General features: G+C 43.2%; 1 protein-coding gene across 4 annotated transcripts in view; it reads left to right on the forward strand.

Annotated features, from left to right (window-relative positions):
- The window catches only part of CHD6 (chromodomain helicase DNA binding protein 6), a 204,432-nt gene that overhangs the window by 161,825 nt on the left and 17,052 nt on the right, over positions 1 to 25,555 (forward strand). For all 4 annotated transcript variants that reach the window (XM_043602363.1, XM_043602366.1, XM_043602365.1 and 1 more), the window contains 6 exons: positions 1,691 to 1,820; positions 3,457 to 3,517; positions 18,095 to 18,155; positions 18,823 to 19,039; positions 20,727 to 20,935; positions 22,055 to 23,632. In XM_043602363.1, coding sequence (XP_043458298.1) covers positions 1,691 to 1,820; positions 3,457 to 3,517; positions 18,095 to 18,155; positions 18,823 to 19,039; positions 20,727 to 20,935; positions 22,055 to 23,632 — 2,256 coding nt within the window. The remainder of the gene's footprint in view (positions 1 to 1,690; positions 1,821 to 3,456; positions 3,518 to 18,094; positions 18,156 to 18,822; positions 19,040 to 20,726; positions 20,936 to 22,054; positions 23,633 to 25,555) is intronic.

The following is a 25,555-nucleotide window of genomic DNA, read 5'->3' on the forward strand; positions in this document are numbered from 1 at the left end:
TGGGGAGCAGCAGGTGGAGCTAGCGGCAGGAATTTCCTCAAGGCAGCAGGAGCATGGAGGGCCTTTGTTTTCCTGTGAGCTGAGGTAGGACACAGGGAGAGGGTACGAATGGCTCTGCCTACAACGATTATTGGAAGAGAATCTGGGCAAAGCTGATTCCTGCAATCTTTTCTCGAGCGTGCACGGTGTTGGGCCCCACGCTGGGTATTGAATGTGTACTGATAAGAAACAGACCCAGGTTCTTTTCCTAAGGAGCCCACAATCACACGTGACTGACAATAATCAAGTAATCGCCCTGAGGAATAGCGAGTAAAGAACATAAGGCATCGCAGTTTCTCCTGCCATATGCCTCATGTGGGTAGCACCTGTCATTGAGATGGCACAAGAGTCACTTTGGATTAAAAGATAAAGTACCTGCAGCTCCTCAGAGAACAAGTTCCAGGTGCTGCCTACAGGGTGGAGGACAGAAGTGCGTCAACAGTGATGGTAGAACAGAAGCCAACAAGGAGGTGAAGTACCCAGCAAAGTAAAACAAAGTCTGTTATTAGCACCCATGCTGGCTCTCATTTTAGGTACAGCATTTTCCATCACGGGGGTCTCTGTGTATGTACTCCAGAGCTAGAAATGGACCTTGCTTCCTAGGAGCAACATGGAAAGGGTTTTGATGATCCTGAAGGAGTTTCACCCAAGATAATTTGCTATAACAATAGATTTGGATCTTGTATGTGACCAAATCCTGTCTCATTATAAGATGGCATTAGGTTTAGTAAAATAGTAACAAATTCTCAAGCCTGGGATTATCATAGTAAAAGTGATGTTATCTCACGGTTTTGGCTTCCTTTTGGGAGTCTCTTCTGCATCAAAAATGCTCATCCTGTGTTTGACTTTTGGAATGTGGTGAGGTTAGGTAATTCCAAAGCCCTGGCCAGTAGATTAGGATTTCATACTGAGTTGATGATTATGGAAGCAATAGGTCGGTTTTTTTTTTTCAACGTTTTATTTTATTTTTGGGACAGAGAGAGACAGAGCATGAACGTGGGAGGGGCAGAGAGAGAGGGAGACACAGAATCAGAAACGGGCTCCAGGCTCTGAGCCATCAGCCCAGAGCCTGACGCGGGGCTCGAACTCACGGACCGCGAGATGACCTGGCTGAAGTCGGACGCTTAACCGACTGCGCCACCCAGGCGCCCCGATAGGTCGGTTTTAATCTGATTAACAACCACAGCAGCCCTCCCTGTGTCTTATCCCCTGCATGCATCACTTTGTTCAGTTGCTGTTCCTAACACATGGGACGGTATTGGACTATCAGAAAACAAGGCCCGTTCAGGAGGTAACAAGTTGTCCGGAGTTGGGGGTTAAGGGGAAGAAGCTATAGAACCAACTTGCCTGATTACTTTTGCTATCCAAAAGAAGTAAACGAGTAAGTGTTGTATCTAGGCCTTGTATCTCTTTACGGACACAGAATACGTGCATAAGCTTTTATTTTTGGTCAAGCACTACTCAGGGCATCTACTTTAGCTCAAGGATATTCCTCTGATAGGATATCTGATAGGATTCTATTAATCTTAAATAATGTTTTTTGATTGTTTTATTTTTCATTTAATAAGAGAAACAAAAATGGCTGTCCAGGGCCCAGGGTAGATTTGGGGAGTTCTAACCTATCATCTGACATTTCTCTGCCCCCGATCAGGGTATGAGAGGTACAATGCCATGCGAGCAGACCCAGCACTTTGCTTCCTGGAGAAAGTCGGGATGCCAGATGAGAAGTCTCTTTCTGCAGAACAGGGTGTTACAGAGGGGACCTCAGACATTCCCGAGCGGTGAGTCATCTGTGAGGTGACAGATTTTGCCATGAATCTATGACCCCTTCCACATATCCAGCATTCTGCTAGCCTCTCCCAGCATCTCCCTTCAATCTTGCCCTCTGGGAACTACTTTTCAAAACTGCTGCATTGGTTACGTTCTGTTACACCTTAGGCCTTTTTGACTTCCAAGCATTTTGAACCAAATACCAGTTCCTGTTCTTCATGGATTCCCCAAGCTGCCCACCATCCTACCCAACTTATCTCTTACTTGATCAGAGGATTCTTGAGGATGAATTCAGCTAGACCTCTCATACCTAACAGAAACTAAGAGGTACCCCAAGTACAGGCTTCCTGATCTTGAAATTCCTCAGACGAAATTCTGGCATTATTTAAGAATGTGTTGTCCATGAGTAAGGTGGATTTAGGAACCACTTCTTGATGGCTGTGGCATTTAGGCCTTGTTTATGGGTCGTGTGCAAAAAAAAGGTATGAAAACGTCTCCTTTGAGTTTTGTCTACTGTTGGCATAACTCCCAAATGTGTAAATTCATAAGAGAGCTAAATACACAGCCAGAAACTGGTGCTCCAAAATATATATATTTGGAAAACACAATACATATCTCTTAGCTTGTGTTTGGTAAACTTTGAGCTCATCTTCTCCCCAAAAGTAGCAAATATCGCTTTGCATTGCCTAGGACTGCGGCCAGGCCTAGCCAGGAGCTCCTAACCACCTGTTAAAGCCAACAAAAGAGTGAAAAGCATTTTTCATCTGTCCTTAACCCCTAATGAAAACTTAAGCTACTGTAACATTCTCTGTACCAAAGAGAATTTCCTGTGAGCAGATAATAAAGATACATTTGGAAAGATGTTAACAGAAGCCCGAGTGGTGATACTAATACTGGATGTGGGGGGAAGGCACTACGTGGGTGAGGTAGAATGGGGCAGAAAGCTTACATTTTTGTGGGTGGCTCTTTTTTGTGTGGTTAAGCAGTAAAGGTGGGAGATTGTACTGCCTCCAGGACCTGAGCAGCAACAATAAGAGTATTTGAGATAGGAACACTTCAAAGCTAGTTTTAAGACAAATCATGAAAAACAGGCGTCAGCAATAGTTAAGCTCACAGGACAGAAGACATTGGGCAGCTAAGCTCAAGGCAGGTGTCTGATGGGAAAGAGGGAAAAATGTCTTTCCTTAATAGCAGTGGCAGCCCCGTTTCCTCCCAAGGAAGTGAATGCCACCAGGTAAGGGATTCTGCATGAAGCTTCACCCCACTGTGATTAGGGGTGGGGGGTTGTTGCACAGGCTTCAACCTCTGGAGTCTCTTCTTTCATCAAAGACCCATGTTCAGGAAACTCTGGATGGGCAGTAATGCTCTTGTTTGTGACAGTATCACTGTCGAGCAGCCGGCCTCTAAACTTGTCTGAGAAGATCCTGAGTCTCATGCTGAAGTCTTAGTACTGAGTGGAGGTCCTTGCCCGTAGACGTTATGACACTAGGAAAAAAAAAAAAAAAAAAAACAGATGTTGAGGCCTGTGGGAAAAGGGATCCACTAATATTTTTGTAGTCAGTGATTTAGATGGTTTTCTTACAAGCATCCTGGTTGCAAAATAGCTCCTAGGTGGTGCGTGATGCTTTTTATTTTACTTTTATTTAGAGGCAACACGGATAAAGAAGACAACACTGAAGACAAGTTAGATGGCCTGCAGAAACAAATGGTGAGTCACATGTGCTGTGTTGGTCCACACAGTCCTTACCTAGTGTCGAGAGAGAAACCCCCATCTTGGCAGTGGGCTTGGGGATTTTATTATAAAAATTCTCAACATACAGACTGCATTGCACTTTCATTCTAGTGAGCTTTTGATTTTCATATAACTGTAGATTTTAGATGCGTTTGTGAGATACCTTACAGAGTGATCCCACATACTTTTTATCCGGTTTCCCACCAGGGGAACATCTTGCAAAACTGTGGTACAGAATCACAACCAGGGTGCTGACATTGATAGAGTCAAGATAGGACATTTCCATGACCACAAAGGTCCATCGTGTTGCCCCGTTACAGCCACATTCACTTCCCTCCTACCTTCATCTCCTCTTTAATCCATGGCAACCACTAACCTCTTCTCCATTTCTATGATTTGTCATTTTAAGATTATTACTTAAGATATATAATAAGAGGTGGGGTGCTTGGGTGTCTCAGTCAGTTAAGCATTGAACTCTTGATTTCAGCTCAGGTCATGATCTCATTGTTTGTGAGTTCCACCCCACATTGGTCTCTGTGCTGACAGTGCAGAGCCTGCTAAGGATTCTGTCTCCCTCTCTCTCTGTTCCTCCCCAACTTGCTCTCTCAAAAATAAATAAACTATTTTTTAGATAGAAGATATAAGATATAAGAATTTAAGAACATACATTATCTTTAAAATTTTTTTTAATGTTTTTGTTTATTTTTGAGAGAGAGCACAAGCAGGGGACCAGCAGAGAGAAAGGCAGACACAGGATCAGAAGCAGGCTCTAGGCTCTGAGCTGTCAGCACAGAGCCCGACGTGGGGCTCGAAACCACAAACCACAAGACCATGATCTGAGCTGAAGTCAGGCGCTTAACCGACTGAGCCACCCAGGCACCCCAAGAATATACATATTAAATGGAAACATACACTGTGTGACCTTTGGGGATTGGCTTTTGTCACACAGCGTAATTCCCTGTATACCAATCCAGGTTGTTTTCTGTAACAGTAATTCCCTTTTCGTTGCTGCATAGCAGTCCTTGGTATGGATGTCCCACTTTGTTTTACCATTCATCCATGTGCAGGATATGTGCATTGTCTCCAGTTTTCGACTATTACAGATACCTCTGTAAACGTTTGCATACAGATGTTGTGTGACTGTACATTTCCAATTCTGTGGGATAGACGTCCAGAAGTACGATTGCTGGGTCATACGGTTGTTGCGTGTTTAGTTTTTTTTAAAAACTGCCAAGCTGTTTCCAGAGTGGCTGTACCACTTCACATTCCCACCGGCCATGTAGGAGTGGTGCACTTCCTCATCTTTTATTAGCTTTCAGTGTTGTCACCATTTATCTTTTTATAGGTTTAATTGCTACCTGGAAGCCTCTTCGGTGAAATGTTTCTTCATGCCCTTTGCCCATTTTTTAAATGCATTGTTTGTTTCTTTGTTTTCCTGTTGGTACTTGAGAGTTCTTTATATAATCCAGATACCAGTCTTTTGTCAGACATGTGGTTGGCAAGTATTTTGTCCCACCTGTAGTTTGTCTTTTTATCTGATTCACATTGACTTCAGCAGAACAGCGGTTTTTAATTTCGATGAAGTCCAACTTAACCAGTTTTTCTTTTTATGGATCGTGTTGCCGGTTTTAAGTGTGAGAATTCTGCTTGTCTCCAGTCCTGACAGTTTTGTTCTGTGTTTTCTACTAGAAGTTTTTTAGTTTAACATGTAAGTCCATAATCCATTTTAAGTTTGTTTTCATATAAATGGAGAGAATTAGATTGAGGTTCTTTTTTTAACCTGTTGCTCTCTAGTTGCTCTAAGCCTTTGGTTAAAAAGCTATCTTTTCCACATTCAATTACTTTTATACCTTTGTCAAAATATCATTTGAGCGATTGATCTATTTCTGGGTTCTCTCTTTTGTTTCTTTGTTCTATTTATCTCTTCCTCTGCCAATAGCATGCAATATCAATTACTGTAGCTATAGCATAAGTTTTAAAATTGGTTAGACTGATTGCTTCCACTTCTTTTTCAAAATTGTTTTTGCTTTTCTTGTTCCTTTGCCTTTCCATATAAGTTTTAGGATAATCTTATCTATAGCTATAAAGGTTCTTGCTGGGATCTTACTAGGAATCACATTAAACTCATATATCACTTTGAGGATAATTGACCTTTACTATATTGATTTTTTTTACTCTGTTGGATCTTACTATATATCTCCATTTATTTTGATCTCTGATTTCTTTCATCACCATTTTATAGTTTTTCAGCAAACAATTTCTGTTTATAGATTTACATCTAACTATTTCATTTTCTTTGGCACGATTGTAAATGGTGTTACAATTATCTTCTATCCTGCAAAATTGCTTAATGCAATTATCAGTTTTAGGGGTTTTTAGGTTTCTTGAAATTCCCTATATCAGCACTCATGTCATCTGTGAATAGGGTTAGCGTTATTTCTTCTTTTCTGATCTATCTGCCTTGTATTTCTTTTTCTTGCTGTATTGTACTGTCTGAAACTTTTGGCACTGTGTTGAATGAATGCTGAGAGCAGATATTCTTGCTTTGTTCCTGATGGAGAAAGACATTCAGTCTTTCATCGTTAAGTATAATGTTAGTTCCAGGTTTTTGGTAGATGTTCTTTATTGAAAATGAGGCATTCCTAGTTTTCTGAGCATTTTTGTCATGAATAGATGTTGAATTTTGTCAAATGCATTTTTGCACCAATTAATATGATTGTGAGGTCTTTCTTATTTAGCCTATTAATATGTTAGATTACATTGATTGTTCACAAATATTGTATCAGCCTTGCATCCCTGGATAATCTGGGATAAACTCCACTCGGACATGGTATATAATTCTTAATATTGAATTCTACTTGCTAATATTTTGTTAAGGCTTTTTGCATCTATGTTCATGAGGGATACTGGTCTATAATTTTCTTTCGGTACTATATTTGTGTGCTTTTGATATCAGGGTAATAATGTTAACTTTATAAACGAGTTAGGTGTTCCCTCCAACTATTTTCTGATAGAGGTTGTTTAGAGTTGGTATTAAGTTTTTAAATATTTAGTAGAATTCCCCAGTAACTGGCCTGGAAATTCTTTTTTGAGGGAGTTTTAAAATTATGAATCCAGTTCTCTATTTTATATTGAGTAAGTTGTGATAGTTTGTGTTTTTCAAGGAACTTGGTCTGTTTCAGCTAAGTTGTCAAATTTATGTGTGTGGAGTTCTTTGTAGTATTCTCTTATCCTTTTGATAGTTGCAGAAGTATAGTGCTATTCCCTGTTCATTCTTGATACTGGTAATGTGTGTCTTCTTTTTGTCTCTACCTGGCTTGCTTGAGATTTGTCTGCTTTATCTTCTTAAATAATCAGCTCTTTGTCTTCTGTTTTAAAAACTTCATTGATTTCAGGAGTCCCTGGGTGGCTCAGTCGGTTAAGTGTCCCGACTCTTGATTTTGGCTCCAGTTATGATCTCACAGTCATGAGATCAAGCCCTGCGTTGGGTTTCGTGCTGAGTGTGGAGCCTCCTTAAGATTCTCTCCCCCTGCCCCACCCTGTCCTACTTACCTGTGCACGCTCTCTTTCTGTCTCTCTCTCAAAGAGGTAGCTAGCTAGCTAGATAATAAATTTTAAAAATTATTAAATTTCATTGATTTCTACTCCTTATTATCCCCTTCCTTCTGCTTGCCCCAGTTTTATTTTCCTTTTCTTTTTCTGTTTTTGGAGTGGAGCTTCAATTACCATTTGAGACTTCCCTGCTTGTTTAATGTATGCATTCAGTGCTATAAATTTCCCTGTCAATATTACTTTAACTATGTCTCACAAATTTTGCTGTGTTCTATCCTCATTTTCATTCAACTTAATATATTTTTTTTAAAAAATTCTATTGAGACTTCCTTTTTGATCCACAGATCATTAGACGTTTATTACTTAGTTTCCAAGTGTTTAGAGATTTTCCTATTTTCTTTCTGTTTCTTGTTTTTTTTCTTAAGTTTATGTATTTTGAGAGAGAGAGAAAGAGCAAGCAGGGGAGGAGCAGAGAGAGTAGGAGAAAGAGAATCCGAAGCAGGCTTCGTGCTGTTAGCACAGAGCCCAGTTCTGGTAATGAACCATGAGGTCATGACCTGAGCCAAAACCAAGAGTCGGACACTTAACTGACTGAGCCATCCAGGTGCCCCACTTTTTTTTTTAATCTTTTTTTTTTTAAGTCTGTTTTTTATTTCTAGTTTGATCCCGTTATGTTCAGAGAACAAACTATTACTTTAGTTGTTCTAAAATTGTTAAGGTTTGTTTTATGGCCCAGGATATGATCTGTCTTGGTGTACATTCCGTGGGCACTTGAAAAACAATGTGAATCGTACTGTTATTGGGTGCAGTTATGTTGATATAATTGCAGAAATGTCGATTAGATCATGTTGATAGTGTTGTTAAGTTTTTCTGTGTCTTTGGGGCGCCTGGGTGGCTCAGTTGGTTAAGCGTCTGACTTCGGCCCAGGTCATCGTCTCACAGTTTGTGAATTTGAGCCCTGCTTTGGGCTGGCTCTGTGCTGACAGCTCGGAGCCTGGAGCCTGCTTCCGATTCTGTGTCTCCTCTCTCTCTCTGCCCCTCCCTAGCTCGCACTTGCTCTCTCTCTCTGTGTCAAAAATAAATAAACTTTAAAAAAAAGTTTTTGTATCCTTAATGATTTCCCATCTAGTTGTTTCATTCGTTGTTGAGAGAGGAGTATTGAAATCTCTAAATAATTATCAATTTGTCTATTTTTCCTTTCAGTTGTATCAGGTTTTGCTTCACATATTTTGCAGCTCTGTTGTTTGGTGCATACATTTTAGGTTTGTCTTCTTAAGTGGATTGACTGCTATCATTATGTAATGTCCATCTCTGCCTCTGATAGCTTACTCTGTTCTGAAGTGTATTTTACCTGACATTAATGTAGCTACTCCTGGTTTCCTTTAATTAATGTTTGCATCTTACAACTTGTTCCATTTTTTTACTTTAAGCCTACTTTTATCATTATACTTGAAGTGAGTTTCCTATAGGCAGCATAGAGTTGCATCATACTTTTTCATGCATTATGCCAATCTTCTGGTCGGTGTATTCAGCCATTAATATTTTTTAAAAATTTTATTAATATTTATTTATTTTTGAGAGACATGGCATGAGTGGGGGAGGGGCAGAGAGAGAGGGAGACACAGAATCTGAAGCAGGCTCCAGACTCTGAGCTGTCAGCACAGAGCCCGACATGGGGCTCGAACTAACGAGCTGTGAGATCATGACCTGAGCTGAAGTCGGAGACTCAGCTGACTGAACCACCCAGGCACCCCTCAGTCATTCATATTTAATATAATTATTGAGACAGTAAGTTTTAAGTCTGATATTTTATTATTTTCTCCAAGTTTTGATTCTCTATTTTCTTTTTCCTGCTTTCCTCTGGGTTACTTGAACACTTTATGATTCCTTTTTTATTTATATTTTTAACAGCTTTTTGATGGTTCTTCTAGATATTATATATACATAATATATCACAGTCCACTGCTATCATCATTCCCCAGTTCAAGGGAAGTGTAGATACCTCACTTCCAGTTTTGTTTCTTTACCTTCCCCCTATTTACAATATATATAATGGTCTTAAATATTTCTTATACTTACATTTAGAACCATATCAGACAATGTTATACTTCTGCCACAACTGTCAATATAATTTAGAAAATTAAAGAGGAGAAGGAGAGTCTATGGTATTTACTTGTATTTTTGTTTACTGGATTCTTTCTTCTTTCTGGTGTTCCAAGGTTTCTTCCTTCTAAAGGAAATTCCTTTAGCCATTCTTTTAGGGTAGGTCTAGTTGACGTTTCTCCTAGTTTTTCTTTGTCTGAGACTGTCTTAATCCCCCTTTCATTCCTGAAGGATATTTTCACTGGATATAGGATTCTGGGTTGACAGTTCTTTTCTTTCAGCTCTTGAAAAATGCTGTGCCACTTCTTCTGGCCTCCATGGTTTCTGATGAGAAATCCACTGTCATTCCAGTTGTTTTTCCCCATAGGTAAGGCGTCTTTTCTCTCTTGCTGCTTTCAAGATTTTTTCTTTGTCTTTAGCTTTCAGAAGTTTAACCATGATTATTTGTGTGTGTGTGGATTTCGTTGACTTCATCCTGTTTGGGATTTTTTTCACCTTCTTAAATCTGTAGGTTTAAGTCTTTTGTCAAATTTGGAGAGTTTTCAGCTATTATTTCTTTGGGTCTTTTCGTTCCCCCTTTCTCCAAGACTGATGATATGAATGTTAAAACTTTTGCTACAGTCCCACGGGTCCTTGATGCTCTGGGTTTTTTTTGTTTTTTTAATCTGTTTTTCCCTGGTATTTACATTGGGTTCTTTCTATTTTTCCATCTTTGAGTTCATTGATTTTTTTCTCCTCCACTCTGCTCTTGAGCCTGTCCATTGAGATTGAGTTCTTTATTTTGTTTTGTTTTGTTTTGTTTTGAGGGCCTGCTTTTGGTTACTGTATTTTTCAGATCTAAAATTTCTTTCTGGTTTTTCTTTGGATCTTTGTTTCTTTGCTGAGACTTTGTTTTTTCATTTGTGGCAAGCATGTTCAGAACTGCTCATTGATGACTATTTAAATCCTTGTGTCAAATTCTAAGATTTCTGTCATTTTGGTGGCAGCATTTATTGTCCTTTTTCATTCAGTTTGAGGTCTTCCTGGCTCTTGGTATGATAAGTGATTTTTTACCAAAGTCTGGACGTTTTGGTATTATATTGTAAGACTCAGGATCTTAATTAAAACTTCTGTTTTAGCTGACTACCTCTGACACCTCTCATAGGGGAATGGGGTAGGGGGTGGGTACCACCTTGTCACTACCAGGTAAGAGTAGAAGTTCATGTTCCCAGTCTGCTCCCATTGAAACCTGAGGGTGATGTTTCTCATTATTGCTGGGCAGAGGAAGTTCTTTGCTGACACCGTGGGCAGGGATGGGGACCTCATTACTCTTTCTCAGGGATGAAAGTCCCAGATCCCTACTTGGCTTTTTGACACCACTGCAGCAGGGGCATGGGGTGCCGTCTTATAGCCTATGAAGGGTGGAAGTCTAGATTCTCAACTTGGCCTTTGCTGGCATGGATGTGTTGAGCCAGTGTTTTGTGTTGTCAGGCTGGAGTATAGTGGATTTTGCCTCAACATTGTGCATTGTGTATATTCCTAACCTGCTTTTTTCCTGGTTCCTAGCTAAGGAGAGCAGACTTTTGTTGGGGCTTTTTTTTTTTTTTTTTTTTTTTTTTTAATCTGCACACTTTGGCATTTCCAGGTAGTCAGTTTCTTTACTTCCAGATATAGGATATATAAGGCAAAAAAGAAAACCCATGGAGCTCACCACTGTGTCATTCCTTGGGTCCCAGAATCCTTAGTTTGTTTGCCTTGTCTTCACCTTTCAGAGTTTTCTTATGTTTGTTCATACATAACGTCCAGGGGGGTTAACTACACTTAGAGTGAGGAATAGGGAAATGTGTATTCTCCCAGAAGCACAAGTCTGCATTACGTTTTACAAATGAGTTTCTGGGGCTTTGCATAAGTAGACTGAAACCTTACCAGGGCCCCAGCACCGTTTGACCACACATGTTCTCTGGCTTTGAGTTGTGGAGTAAATGAATCTGGTAGAGTTTCATGGATTCTGAATCCCAGGGGTGACTGTATAGTTGTCCCCAACTGAGTCCATTGCCAGGATAATCTCTCATCTTCTCATCACCACCCAAAAGTTGTCGATTTCTTTTCTTTTGGTTCTAGTTGGGAGAATGTGGGATATTTACTTTGGCTTCCATCAGCTGTGATTCCTATAACAGTAACAATGACATCACTTCCCCAAAGTAGGAAATGATTATTGTTCAGAGATATGTTTCCATGTCTCCCCATGGTTTGAGAAGCAGTGGATTGAAGCAGATCAGCATGAAACTTCTGACCCTGACCTGAAGGAAGTTAGGTTCTGATGTTGACAATTAAAATCCAAGTTCTGCCATTCCAGTCCCTAACTTATCCTGTTACCCTTTTGTCTGGAATTTGGGATGTGTTTTTCCATAGAAGCAAGTCAAGTACCAAAGAAATGAAAGTAATACCTTATGCTTGATGCAAATTTACTCTTTCCAAAGCACTTTTTCTATTTGTTTCCATCAATCTTCACCTTGGCCAAGTACACTAAACACTTCCGATGTTATCGTGGACATTTAGGCCCAGGGAGTTTGAAGGATTTTGCCAAATTCTCACAGCTACCAAAGGATAGAGTTCAGACTAGACATTTTCTAGATATTCTGCTTTTATGTTCTCTAATCAAGTGTTCTTTCAGGAAAGCAGAAGGCATTTCAGCTGCACATACATGCACTTGCACTTCTGTGGAAAGACAGCCACATACCGACTGTAGGCCAGCCCAACTCTGAAAGCTGTTCAGTCATGTTTATACACTTAGCTGATCAGTCTTCAACCTTGGAGAGATCTGGGCACTGAAGGGGTTATGGCAGAATTGCAAAATAATTCAGGTTTCCTTACAGTAGGGTTAAACTCTGGAACGACATTTTATTCATTCATGTAATTAATGCCTGTATTATTTATTTTGCTTTTGAGGTCCCTTTTGATTATAGAATATAATCAAAAGAATGGGGAGTGGCTTCTCCCAGATTTTGAGGTGGACAGATTATATACAGATTAAGCTTGACTTCTAGTCCATGTGCTAAAATAACAAACGTAGAGGAACAGCCAACATCTGAACCTGGTCTGTTGCCCCACCCCTGCTTCTCTCCCATCCCAGACCTCCTGCCCCAAAGACACTGCGTAGGTGTTTCCTTCTCCCAGTTCTGTTCTCGGGCAGATTAACAGGCAGGGTTAAAGATGCCCAAAGAGCGTGTCATCCGTAACTAGGCGAATTCCTCTGAAATAAACAGATCTGGGCACAGACGGGGACGTTTAGTAGATTGGCACCATCCCGGTATTGTAAGGAACCCTAACACACGTCTGAGTGGTCTCTGAATGTTCCATCCCCTCTGCAGCCTTGCCGTCAGAGGTCATTCCAAGTAGGTTTAGGTAATTCTGGGAGTCCATAGGAAGAAGAGGGAAAGTGTGCTGTCCTCCAAGGAAGCCCATTTCATTGTAGGGTGAAACTTCCTTATACTGCCGCAGAAATCTGGCTCCCAGCTGGTTCCATGGATTCTGTTTCCTTTTCTTATGATACTGCAAAGAACAAAACTATTCTTTCTTTCCTCTCTGATGGGATTTTAAATTCTTGAGGCCAGCTAGCTACCGTAATCTCTTTAAATGTCTTTTCAGGTGAAGTATCCCTAGTTTCTCTGCCATTCTTTACAAGTTCAGAGTTTGAGGGTGCTCCAGACTCAAACAGTAATATTTGAATTTGGACGACTTCCAAGCTAACAAAGCACGTTCCCCTTCAGTTAGGCATTATCTTTATCCCATTCTAGAGAGGAGGAAGCTGAAATATTTTTCATCACTTGCAAAAAAAAGTCCTACTGGGACTCCTGGGTGGCTCAGTCGGTTGAGTGTCTGGCTCTTGGATTTTGGCCCATGTCATGATCCCAGGGTCATGGGATCCAGCCCTACGTTGGACTCTGCACTGACAACATGGAGCCTGCTTGGGATTCTCTCTCTCTCTCCCTCCCTCCCTCTCTTCCTCCCGTTTGTTCTCTCTCTCTCTCTCTCTCTCTCTCTCTCAAAATAAATAAATAAACATTAAAAACAAAAGTCCTGGGGCGCCTGGGTGGCTCAGTCGGTTAAGCGTCCGACTTCGGCTCAGATCATGATCTCATGGTTCATGGGTTTGAGCCCTGCATCGGGCTCTGTGCTGACGCTCGGAACCTGGAGACTGCTTCAGATTCTGTGTTTCCCTCTCTCTCTGCCCTTCCCCCACTTGCACTCTCTGTTGCTCTCTCTCTCTCTCTCTCTCTCTCAAAAATAAATGTTAAAAAAATTTTTATTTGAAAGTCCTTCTGGCTAGAGGACACAAGAACAGTGTCTCCCTTACTCAGTCTTCTACATCCTGCGGTCTTTCCATAATAAAACCCTTGCGTTTTATGTTAATAACATTTGGTGTCTATCTACTCTCTAACATGACATTTATGCAAAAATAGAATAGTTGGGGGCACCTGGGTGGCTTGGTCTGTTAAATGTCCGACTCTTGATTTCAGCTAAGGTCATGAGATTGAGCCCTGCGTCAGGCGCTCCTCACTCTCTCTCTCAAAGTAAATAAATACACATTTTTTTAAAAAAGTAGAATGCTTGATTTTTCCTGTAAAATGAAAGTCACTGTGGGATCTTTTTTAATTCCTCCTTTGTACATCCTATTACCTCTTGCAGAGGGCTCTCAAGTTCTCTTGGCAAACTCCTATGTGTCCTTCAGTAGCAAGCTCAAAAGTTGCTTTGTGGGTATCTTTCCCCCTATCTGATTTGGGTGTGGCAGGGCTGGTGACTCTTGTTTTCCCGCTGTGTTTAGGAGCAGTTATCACAAAGCAGGGCCAGTATCTTTCTGCATGTCTCATGACCACCGGACTGTGAGCTCTGGAAGGACAAGGGTTCCATCTTTTCTCCTGTTACAGCCCTTGAACCTGGCTTAGCTTCTGGCACTCAAGAGCAAGGGACACTCGTTTGCTCAATATAAGAAGACAGCTCATTGCCTGTTGTGTTGGTCCTGGGGTTTTGTAAGAGCACAGAAGAAATTCCTTGGATCTGCAGTCCCACTGATGCTTCCACCCGCACCCACATCAAGACCAAATAGGGCAGCCGCCGGGCCTGAAGGGGCCAGCCACACACAAGGGAGACGGTGCCTTCTGTTTTCAGTAACTAGGAGTCCGTGCACGTCCCTGCCCCCAGTGCAGAGGTGACATGTCTGGACTCCTGGCTGATGGACAGTGCTTTTGATTCGGCCCACTTGCCAAATTGTCTTCTACCTGCCAGAGGCGATGTAGTACAGTGGTTAGTGCTCATCCTCTAAAATCAGGATTTCTGGGTTTTAATTCCACCTTCACCACTTAACAATTAATGTGTGATCTTAGATGAGATTGCCAACTGCCCCATTCCACAGTTTCCTCCTGTCTAAATGGAATAATGAATAAATGAAAATGCATAGAAAGTACTTGGTATAGTGTCTGGCAACTCACTTACCTGGGTCCCAGTAGACCTGTGTTGTTATTGCTCCTGTTACCTTAAAGCCTTCCTTACAGCACACATCTTAGCTGGAAGACAGCGATATTGATTGATTTTCTGGGAGTTGGGACTGTGTATTAGTGTTCCCATAGTCCCAGGTACTGTGTGTTAGGCATTTGCTTTGTGCCAGCATTTGGTTCATCACTTTACATAATCAACACATTTGTGCCCCACAGTCACCCTCTGAAGTATTATTATCTCCTTTTGCAAATGAAGAAATGAGCTTGCGAGATTGAGAAGTGGACTGTCAGACTGCAAATCACATGCACGCTTGAGATGGAGAAATTGCACGTTGTAACCAGTCGGTTTTCTCTGTTTGTTGTTGTCATTTTCAGTTTCCTTTGTTTTGAGGTTCTTGTTGTCAGCATTCTCTGGGGCCCTTCATGTTGACATGACAAATTCATACCTCCTCAAAGATGAGTCTTTCTTTCAGATGGATTCATGTGTGCAGACATTGAGACTGAACGTTCAACTGTGCACTTCAGGTGCAGGGCTTTCCATGTGCCTCCTCTGGTCCCAGCCTGTCACTGCAGCCACACAAAACACACTCACTTTACAATATTATGACATCTTTTCCACTTGGGCTATTGATAAGCCAGGTCTTCTCCATTCTGTCATTTCCAGAGAGAGGAAGTGCCTCTAAGACGGGGCAGGGTACACAGAAAGACACTTGTCAATACCAGAATCTTGCCTTACTTGAGAGTTTGCCTAAGGCTGTTCATGCTTCCCAACTGTGCACCAACAGAAACTGGTAGAGAGACTGGAAGGGAGACCCAAATGTCACATGTGTCTGCCTCACCCCAAGCTGGGAGCTGCCCTTGTGGATTTGGAGTGTGGTGACGCCCAAGTTAACCACCCATCCATCAGAAGGAGCGTGGGAGCCTCACTCCCACATTTTATAGGCTGTAGAACGTTTCTCCGTCTGGAAGTGTCTAGGATTATAAATTTCAGCATTCGAAGGATCTTTGTGGATACTGTGAGGATACTCAAAAATGTTCTCAACGGCAGGAAAGGATATAGGACATGGCTGGTAGTTTTTTCTTTTTTAGCTACTTAAATAGTGGGAGAGGATGAGATGGCGTATTTAAATGCCACTTCAAAATGGTACAATACAGGGGCACCTGGGTGGCTCAGTTGTTTAAGGTTCCAACTCTCAATTTCGGCTCAGGTCATGATCTCTCAGTTTGTGAGATCGAGCCCCACACAGGCTCTGCGCTGACAGCATGGCGTGAAGCCTGCTTGGGATTCTCTCCTCTCAGAATGAATAAGTAAACATTTTATTTTTTTAATGGTATAGTAGATCAGCTTGAGGGTTCCACTCTTCACTGATATTAAATGGCAGGAAACAGTTTGGGCTGGGGAAGAGAGCTTGAACTGGTGTTCTCCAATTCTAAATATGTTTCACTTTCCAAAACAAAGTTTCAACCCAGACTCTCATTTTGCCCTTTATTTTTAGATGGTTAGAATGGTTGGAAAGTGTAGGCAGTCATCAGACAACTGTGTTTTTTGTTTTGTTTTGCTTTGCTTTTATTATTTATTTTTGAGAGAGAGGCAGAGTGTGTAGGGGGAGGACCAGAGAGAGAGGGAGACATAGAATCTAAAGCGGGGTCCAGAATCTAAATCGGTCAGCACAGAGCCCAACGAGGGGCTTGAACTCACGAACCGTGAGATTAGGACCTGAGCCGAAGTCAGATGCTCAACCGACTGAGCCACCCAGGCGCCCCTGACTACTGTGTTCTAAACCCAGCCCTGCCACTTGCTAGCCATGTGACCTTGGGCAAGTTACAGAACCTTTCTAGGGCTTGTTTTCTGCATCTGTAAAATGAGGAGAGTCATAGGCTCTACCTCGTGAGGCAGTTTCGATAACTAAATGAGACAAACCACGTAAAGGGTTTCACCCAGTGCTTAAGTAACATGTAGTTCTCAGTAATGTTAGCTATTATCACTATTTTGTAAGAGAGAAAACGTACCCCTGCTCCTTGTTGCCTTTCTAGAATTTTCTCTTTCAGCCTCTTCCATGGTATTAGGGACCTAAGAGAATGGTGATGATTTTGACTATTGACAGTCACAGGTGTGTCTCCATTCCTACCGAACCTAGATGATATGCTGCATGCACCCTTCCAGGAAGCGGATTGTATGTAGGCCGGGGGGCTACCTCCAGTCCATCGCATATTCTCCTCCTTCTCCCTCTCCTCCTTCCTCCTTTTCTTCTTCTTCCTCTTCTTTTTCTCCTAACCTTCAAAGGTGTGAAAACTGGAAAAACTTGGGGCACTGGGTGGCTCAGTCGGTTAAGCGTCGTCTGACTTTGGCTCAGGTCATGATCTTGTGGTTTGTGGGTTCAGGCCCCGCATCGCGCTCTGTGCCTGCAGCTCAGAGCCTGCAGCCTGCTTTGGATTCTGTCTCCCTCTCTCTCTGCCCCTCTCCGGCTTGCACTCTGTCTCTCTCAAAGATAAATAAACATTAAAAAAAAAAACCCACAAAAAACTGTAAAACCTAATCTTAGCTCAAGGGCCACACAAAAGCAGCCTGTAGACCATAGATTGCTGATCCTTACTCCCATCTGACCCTCCCTAACATGGCCAGAGTCTTGAATCTTGGGGCTATTCTCTTCATCATTCAAGTCAAAAGATGCTAATCAAAAAGACAGTAAGTTTTCATGTTAAAAATGGAGTCCAGTTGAAAAATAGCACTATCTCCTCTCCCACCCCCAAACTCTCCCACACGCCTTACATATAAAGAACTTTGAGAGTTCCCTTCCTGAGACCAAGAAAGGATTTGTAAAGGAATCCATCAGAGCCAGTTTGACAAATGCTCCACCATGAATAAGCTCTGTGCCTGTGAAATTACTCCAGATTCACTTGGAGCCTCAGTTGTGATTTCAATTTTAAATTCCTGGGGTTTTTGCGCCATCAGGTCTCATGTCTGGAGCAGTCACGTTTTAGGAAAAGAGCATCTGTTGCTGTGAAGTAAACGAACTGTAATGAACACGAGCATACTTTTTCACAGCAAAAAATGAAAACCCCAAAATGCAGGCACAACCTTTGTGAAATGACAGTATTAAATTGCAAGAGACGATGGTAAAGCAAATATTTAAATTCACAGCTAAAATAGTGCTTGTAAAATGTAATTGCCAGGGAGAGCATGCCAGCTCGTCGCTCTTTAAGCTAATTCTCTGCAGGCAGAATCATTCTACACCATTCTAAGAAGAAGTGCTTATTTTAAATAAGCTGCTTTCTGGTTCTTTTAAAACTGCACAAGTAAGCTTTATTTACCGGGGACCATTTCAGTCTTTGAGCTGTTCGTGGGCAGGAGAGGTCTCCTGCTGCCTGGGGGCTGCCTGGGCTGATTTGTCCTGGGCTGCAGCTATGCTCCATTTGTCCCTAGGAGAGTTCCAGCGATGGAGGTGATGGCATTTTTGGCGAAAAGAAAGATGACAGCCGGGCAGGTGAGACTGTGTCCTTCTGAAGGCAGAGCAAAGTAAGGTCCCAGTTTGTAGTTATCCTGGAGTTCATGTGTAATAAAAGTGCTCTTTCTAAGGAGGCTCTTTTAAAGAGCCTAGAAAGTTGGCCTTCATCAGAGTCTCCTGGAGTCATACATGGAGCTTTAATGTGGCTCTGGCAAGCTTCCCCCACCTGTCCTCAAAATTTGGAAGTGAGGTCAATGATATCTGAGGACAGGATGGAGTCAGAGAAAGAAGAATTGTGGTTTCGTTGATGTATTATTCGTTTAATTAATTTGAGGGGAGGAAAGTTAGGGAGGATTGGTTTGGTGTGGTTCATTTTTTCTGAATTCAGACCTGGAAGACTTGGTTGGAATACCCAGCTACACAAAGCCCTTGGTTCCATATGGAGAAGGCCACACAGGGCCTCCTTGTCCCCACGCCGTAGAGCAAGGCCCCCAAATTGGTCCTGCATGTGAGAGATGCTGAAGCCAGCCGCAGCCTGAAGCTGTTCCTACCGCGGCATTGCGGGCCTTCCAGCTGTGCTTTAGCTCCTGAGCTGATAGATCAGCTTCTTGAGTCAGCTTTGTTTTTATTGAACCCAAACGACAAAAACAGCCATCTTTGTTTTGGTTCTGTTTGTAAGTACTAATATCCTCACTGATGTTTGAAGCCCAGGATGGCTCCGACCCAGACAAATCACCCTGGCCAGTTCCGTCTGCTCTCACGGCTCGGCTCAGACGTCTGGTCACCGTGTACCAGCGCTGTAACCGCAAGGAACTCTGCCGACCGGAAGTCCTGGGACCAGGTAACCAAGGATACTGGGTCCAGGAAGAGATGTTCAGGAGAACCTCAGAAATGGATCTCATCAACAAGGAAGCTCAAAAGAGGTAAAAGCCAGTGACCAAAAGGGCATGCGGAACTGCCCACTGAGTAAAGGTGACGAGGGAGAGCTGATCGCTGGAGAACAAGTGTATTTAATGTTCTCACGTGAAGTTAGGTGGTCTCCAGAACTAATCCAATCCAGGCTCCAACTGCGATGGTGTGGTCATGCTGACTGGAGAGTTGGTGAGATCTAGGAAACAGTTTTGTTCCCAAGTCCCAGACTTCTGTGATTTTCCAACTTGACCCCCTTCCTAAGTTGGACCCCAGTCCCTGGAAATGTGGTTTAAAATTAGCATATATCAGACCATGTTCTTTTAGCAGCGAAGTGACCAGTGTGTGATGAAGGTGCCATGTTATAGTTACCAGTCCTTATCAAGACTTTGAAAGCAGTAAGCCCTATAAAATGCCTGCTCAGAAGGAGGGGATAAATTATCAGGAGTTACTTGCCAATCTGCGAATTACGATTAAAATGGCTACAGAAGGCCAGCACAGTCTAGGAATGATGCCACCAGAAAAAAATGAACAAAGCTGCAGTTCTTTTAAGTCTTTCTATCCATCTTTTTTTTTTCTTATGTAATTTTTTTTAAATGTTTATTCTTAGAGAGAGAGAGCACAAGCAGGGGAAGGGCAGAGAGAGAGGGAGACACAGAATCTGAAGCAGGCTCTGGGCTCTGAGCTGTCAGCACAGAGTCCAGTGTGGGGCTCGAACTCACGAACTGTGAAATCATGACCTGAGCCGAAGTCGGACATTTAACCGACTGAGCCACCCAGGCACCCCATCTATCCATCCTTCTGATGTAGCATCCACTGAATTAAAAGAACACCAAAGAGAAAAAATAGCAAACTCAGTTACTTCTGTGTATACCTTCTGACTTTATGAAATTTGGTAATTCAGAGAAAATATTTCTTTCATCTCTCACAGCTCCAAAGAGAACCTGAGCCCTTCTTGCCTGCTTCTCATTCTTCCTGTGACTCCCTCACCCCACTCCTGGCCTAACTCCCTCCGGGGATGGAAAGTACTATGCCCAAGAGCCCCTCATAAAGACCCTGGGCCGGGTATAATATTCCAGCCACCTTACATCATTATCTTAACCCTGCAGGATGTAGAGACTAGAGAACCTTTGTGTCCTAAATATGGGCTACCTACCTACATAAAACTGGAAGAAAGCCTATGTGAAATGGGGGAGATGTGTGGCTGAGGGAGTCACTTCCCTTCTCTGGACCAGTTTCCTCATTTGGAAAAGTAAGGAGGTGGCTTTAAGGCCCTCCAGGACTCTCTGATTCTGTGTTGTCTTACCGGGGGAAAAATAAATAAAATATTGAAGCGTCTTCATCTAAAATGAAGATTTTAGAGTCTTCATCTCCAACAAGTGGAAACAAACTAGGTAATCTAAAATTAATGAATCAAGAGATAGCAAGTCTGTACATGTGACTTAGAAATGGAGAGATAAATACCATAAGAAGTTGAAAGATTTGAAAGTAGTGGTAAGGTAATAGGCTGTTTTCATTATAAGCCTCTCAGCCCAATTTAACTTAAATAAAAATAATAAAGTAGGCAAACCACCCTCCCTGCTTTCTTGACTCTATGGGCTCTCCTAGTAGGTAGGCACTAAATAAGTAGATGTTGGCTTTTTTTTTTTTTTTTTTTTTAAGGGAAAACAGCTCACTCTCCCTTTCTGATTAAATCCCAAGGTGGACTAGGAGAGAGCAAGCAGACTTCTACAGAGCAGTGTCCTCCTTTGGGGTTGTTTATGATCAAGAAAAGAAAACTTTTGACTGGACGCAGTTCCGCATCATTTCCCGTTTGGACAAGAAGTCGGATGAGAGCCTGGAGCACTATTTTTATAGCTTTGTGGCCATGTGCCGGAACGTCTGTCGTCTGCCCACATGGAAAGATGGTGGTGAGCAAATTCTCTGTGTATCCCCGATACACAGGAAAGGGGCATGTTTATTTTCAAGGTACAGAATCACTTCAGGTAATCCTGATCATGAGAGTGGAGTCTACCTGAAGAATTCAGGTAAAGTCAAGTGGGTTTTCACAAGTTCCTGAACTGCTAATTAGGTCCACCCTCATAAAATAAAATCTCTCTCCCAAAATGATGCAGCTTCAACAAAAACTGAAATTCAGATAAACATCTCACAGAAGTATTGGGAGACTGCTGTTAATTAACCTCCAGTGGATCATTAAGTCTCGTACAGATTGAATTCTCTGGTGAACTTTGCTCCGTCCTTAGATTACATCTTAGTAACTTTAACTATTTTTCCATGTGTTGAGTTGTAGCTATAGAAAGGAAGTGGCTGTTTTAAACATCCCCTGCTCCAACAGGGACGCCTTCAGAGTAATTGCTTCTTGGTTAAGATTTGCAACAGCTTCTTCCTTGATGTCCCTCTTCTGCCTTTGTTTGTAGATAAACTTGGTCTGGACCATAGGACTGTACTGTAGGAAAGCTACAACAAATACAGAGCCCACCCAGCGTGCGTTCTGGGCTGACGGCAGCATGCACACACGTCCCCGCTTCTGCCCCCACGTGACATGGTTAGGGTGTTTTCATTAAAACCAAGGAGCTGGATAGAACACAGGGAGCCAGGCCTTGCAGCCCCACTGATGAGACTTGGACTCGAATCCTGGTTCTGCCCTGTGGAGCAAGTTAGCGTGTTTGAGCCTCCTTCCCCATCCTCTAGGCAGGGCTGACGATGCTGTAGCGTAGCATAGCCATGAGAGCCGAAGGGCACGTAAAGGACTTTGGGTACAGGGCACCGAGTACATGCTTACTGAATGAGAACTCATGTCACCTCCAGAACTGAAGTTCTCGTGTTCCTTTCACCTTTACTGGGTCTGTCCTTGTTTCATAAAAACCTTCCATTGTCGTAGCTTTTCCGTGTAGCAGGGGCACACTCACCTAGGACTGCATGCTGGGGAGCCAGCGAGTTAAACGCAGAACCAGAGATACAGGGGCTCAGGTGGGCAGCAGTTGTCCTGGGGTTGCCTTCAGTGATGGGCTCTGTGTTGGCCTTTCCAGGTCCCCCAGATCCCAGCATCTATGTGGAACCCATCACGGAGGAACGGGCTGCGAGAACCCTTTACCGCATTGAGCTGCTGCGGAAGGTCCGAGAGCAAGTGCTGAGGTGTCCTCAGCTGCACGAGCGCCTCCAGCTCTGCAGGCCCAGCCTCTACCTCCCAGTCTGGTGGGAGTGTGGGAAGCACGACCGAGACCTGCTCGTTGGCACCGCCAAGCATGGGCTGAACCGCACTGACTATTACATCATGACCGACCCCCAGCTGTCCTTCCTGGATGCCTACAGAAACTATGCCCAGCATAAGAGAACGGACGCCCAGGCACCAGAAAGTCTCTGTTGCCTTTACCAGACCAACTCCAGGCTGTATGAATCTCTTACGTACACTCAGATGAGCAGGACTTCAGAGCCCCTTGAAAATGAACCTGAGAATCTGGTGAAAATAGAAAGTAGAGATGATCATCTCACTCCACCTGGGGGCAGTTTATCTGACATGACTTGTGACAACTTTATTTCTAAAGTTCAGGATGTCATTTCCATCACCCACGATGAAAGTCTGCTGCCTGAGTCCTTGGAGAGCATGATGTATGGGAAGAAGGCTCTCATTCGAGAGCCGGGCTCTCTCCAGGAGAGCCCCAGTACAAACACAGAGCCCAGAAAGGATGCTCTGGCCCTCTCGGCAAGCAAAGATGGGAACTGCCGGCCTGCTGGCCATGAGGCAGAAATACCTTCAGGGCCGTCTTTTATGAGTAGCTTAGAAGCAGGGGTAGCTCAGATGAACATCAAAAATGGAAAACATCTGTTGCTGTCTCTTTCAAGGGAAGGGGATGTCTGCAGTGAGGCAGGGCAGAGGCCTGAAAGCATTGGGCAGCTAGAAGCCAAACACTTAGCTTCCCCTTCCTTGGATCAGGGAAATGAAAGTGGGTTTGTAGATATGTGCCATCTTAGTGTCTGTGATTCCAGAAGAAGCTTGTCATCAGACCAGCAGTTAATTGATTTATTAGAAAACAAAAGTTTAGAAAGTAAATTGGTTTTGAGTCAGAACCACAGTGAAGAGGAGGAGGAAGAGGAAGAGAATGAGGAGGAGAACGTAGGTGTGACCACAGGCCTGAGGGAAAGGCCCGAGGTTTTGCATCTAGCCGAGCCCACTGCTAATATCCTAAGGGAAAAGAGCCAAGGCCTCCCTGTGGATGAGGTCAAGAGAGGAAGCCTGGAGGCCATGAGCCAGCATCCTAGACCACAGGGGGCTTTTCCTCCAGCAGCCTGTCAGTGTCACTGCAAGCACACGGAGAGGTGGGCACGTGGCCTCGAGAACGAGGAGTTTGAAGTGGACAAATCCAAGGGTTATACCCCAGACCTGTACAGAAGCAAAACGAATAGTATCACAGTGGAGGGTGAGCCCACCGCTCCTCCATCAGAGCCCTTTCAGGGAAAGCACGAGCTGTCAAAAGAACCTTGGAAGGAAAATGCAGAAGGCAAAAAAGGTTTCCCTGCATATCCAGAAGCAAGTGAGCTCAAGTCCGAAGACATGGATTTTGAGAGTAAAGATGATTACGACAGAGATGGGAACAGCCATGCTCAAGGTATAGTCTGCACAGTCTGTGGTGTTCTGGGTAAGCCAGTTCTCACATGACAGGGAGGGGGCAGGGTGGAGGGAGGGTCAGGAGATGGTGTGGCTTCTGAGAGGGACCTGCCCGCTCTCCTGTGGTTTAAGATCAAAGGTCACAGGTCTTGGTCTGAAAGTGAGACAGAGTAGCTCAACTCCGATCATTCTAGAACTGAAGATGATTATGGACAGTCGTAGCACCTTTGCTGCACCAGCCTCGTGATTTGGGCAGGGCTGTAGGCTTCTTTCTGTACAGTAGGTGCTAGATACATTGTTGGGGGAAGTTACTTGTTCTTCCACTAGGGGACGTGCTTCAAACTGGTCAAAGTAAAAACAGCTGGGAACATCAAGAACCTGCAGTTTTGTGTAGGTGCAGTTAATTTTTCAGGAACTCCACAAAAATACAAATAAATGCGATCTTTATTAAGGTGAGCAAAGATAGGACCATTTATTCATGTTATCGTCAAAACCCGTGAGTCAATGTTGGTGCATTGAATTTAAATTCATTTTAGTAAGTTAACAGGAATAAGGATACAAAATTACAAGTAACTCAACAAAAATACAAATAGATTTGGTCTTTTTAAATAAATTCTTAGATAAGGCTGCAAGTTAAGACGACTTTCTAAATGTTAAGAATCTACCTGACTCTGGGGCGCCTGGGTGGCGCAGTCGGTTAAGCGTCCGACTTCAGCCAGGTCACGATCTCGCGGTCCGTGAGTTCGAGCCCCGTGTCAGGCTCTGGGCTGATGGCTCGGAGCCTGGAGCCTGTTTCCGATTCTGTGTCTCCCTCTCTCTCTGCCCCTCCCCCGTTCATGCTCTGTCTCTCTCTGTCCCAAAAATGAATAAACGTTGAAAAAAAAAAAAATTAAAAAAAGAATCTACCTGACTCAGATATTTCTGTGCTTTTGCAAAGATACATTGATTAGAGACTCTGAGCAACAAGAATTGGTTTTTACCTTTTTCACTGGTGTTTTTACTCCTTCAGACCCAAGAGAACATATTACAATGGACAAAAACAATTCTGTTTATCCTTGTCATTGTCAAAAACAACAAAAAGACAAAAAAAACCCGGTTCATGCTTGGCCTAATGCCAGGTGTGGTGCTCAGAGATTGAGACAGACACAGCTTCCTCCTTCTGGGACAGTGCCCTTCTATCAAAGCAGGAAAAAGGGAGAGGAGCTCAGCTGAGCCCCCCTGCATGATCTAGCCTCCTTTTATTTGTAAGCCCCTTACCTTTGGCTTTAGTCATTGTGATGTCCCTTGGGACGAGTTCCAAACCCAAGCTAAACTTTACATGCTACCTGGGATAATGACAGACCACTGAAAGTAGCTTAGGTCGACTTGTAGCCCCAGCTGACCCGAGGGGAGCCAGTCTCTGACCTTGTGCGTCCTCAGCCTAGGCTACAAAGGATCACTGCTTTGTGACCCACATTGTGTTTTGAACCTTGTTATGGGGAAAATCACCAAACAGTCCTTGGAAATCCAGACGGTGAAATGAGTACAGGGTGTAGAAGGGTATGGTTTAGAGGAGAAACCTCTGTGCTCTGAGGCCCTTTGGTGCAGCATCAGCTTGATGAGCTTTGGTGAGTGGCACACTCACGGGCAGGCCCCCTTGCACCAGTGCTTTTAAAAATGGTTTTAAATTTTTTTAAAAAAATGTTTTTTAAGTGGGGGTGGGGCACCTGGGTGGCTCAGTGGGTTGAGTGTCCGACTTCAGCTCAGGTCAAGGTCTCGTGGTTCGTGGGTTCAAGCCCTGCATCAGGCTGGATACTATCAGCACAGAGCCTGCTTCGGATCTTCTGTCCACCCCCATCCCCCACTCTCTGCCCCTCCCCTGCACACGCACTCACTCTGTTTCTCTCTCTCTCTCTCTCTCTCTCTCTCTCTCTCATAAATAAGC

The sequence above is a fragment of the Prionailurus bengalensis genome, chromosome A3 (assembly GCF_016509475.1).
Source record: "Prionailurus bengalensis isolate Pbe53 chromosome A3, Fcat_Pben_1.1_paternal_pri, whole genome shotgun sequence".
NCBI classification, from domain to species: domain Eukaryota; kingdom Metazoa; phylum Chordata; class Mammalia; order Carnivora; family Felidae; genus Prionailurus; species Prionailurus bengalensis.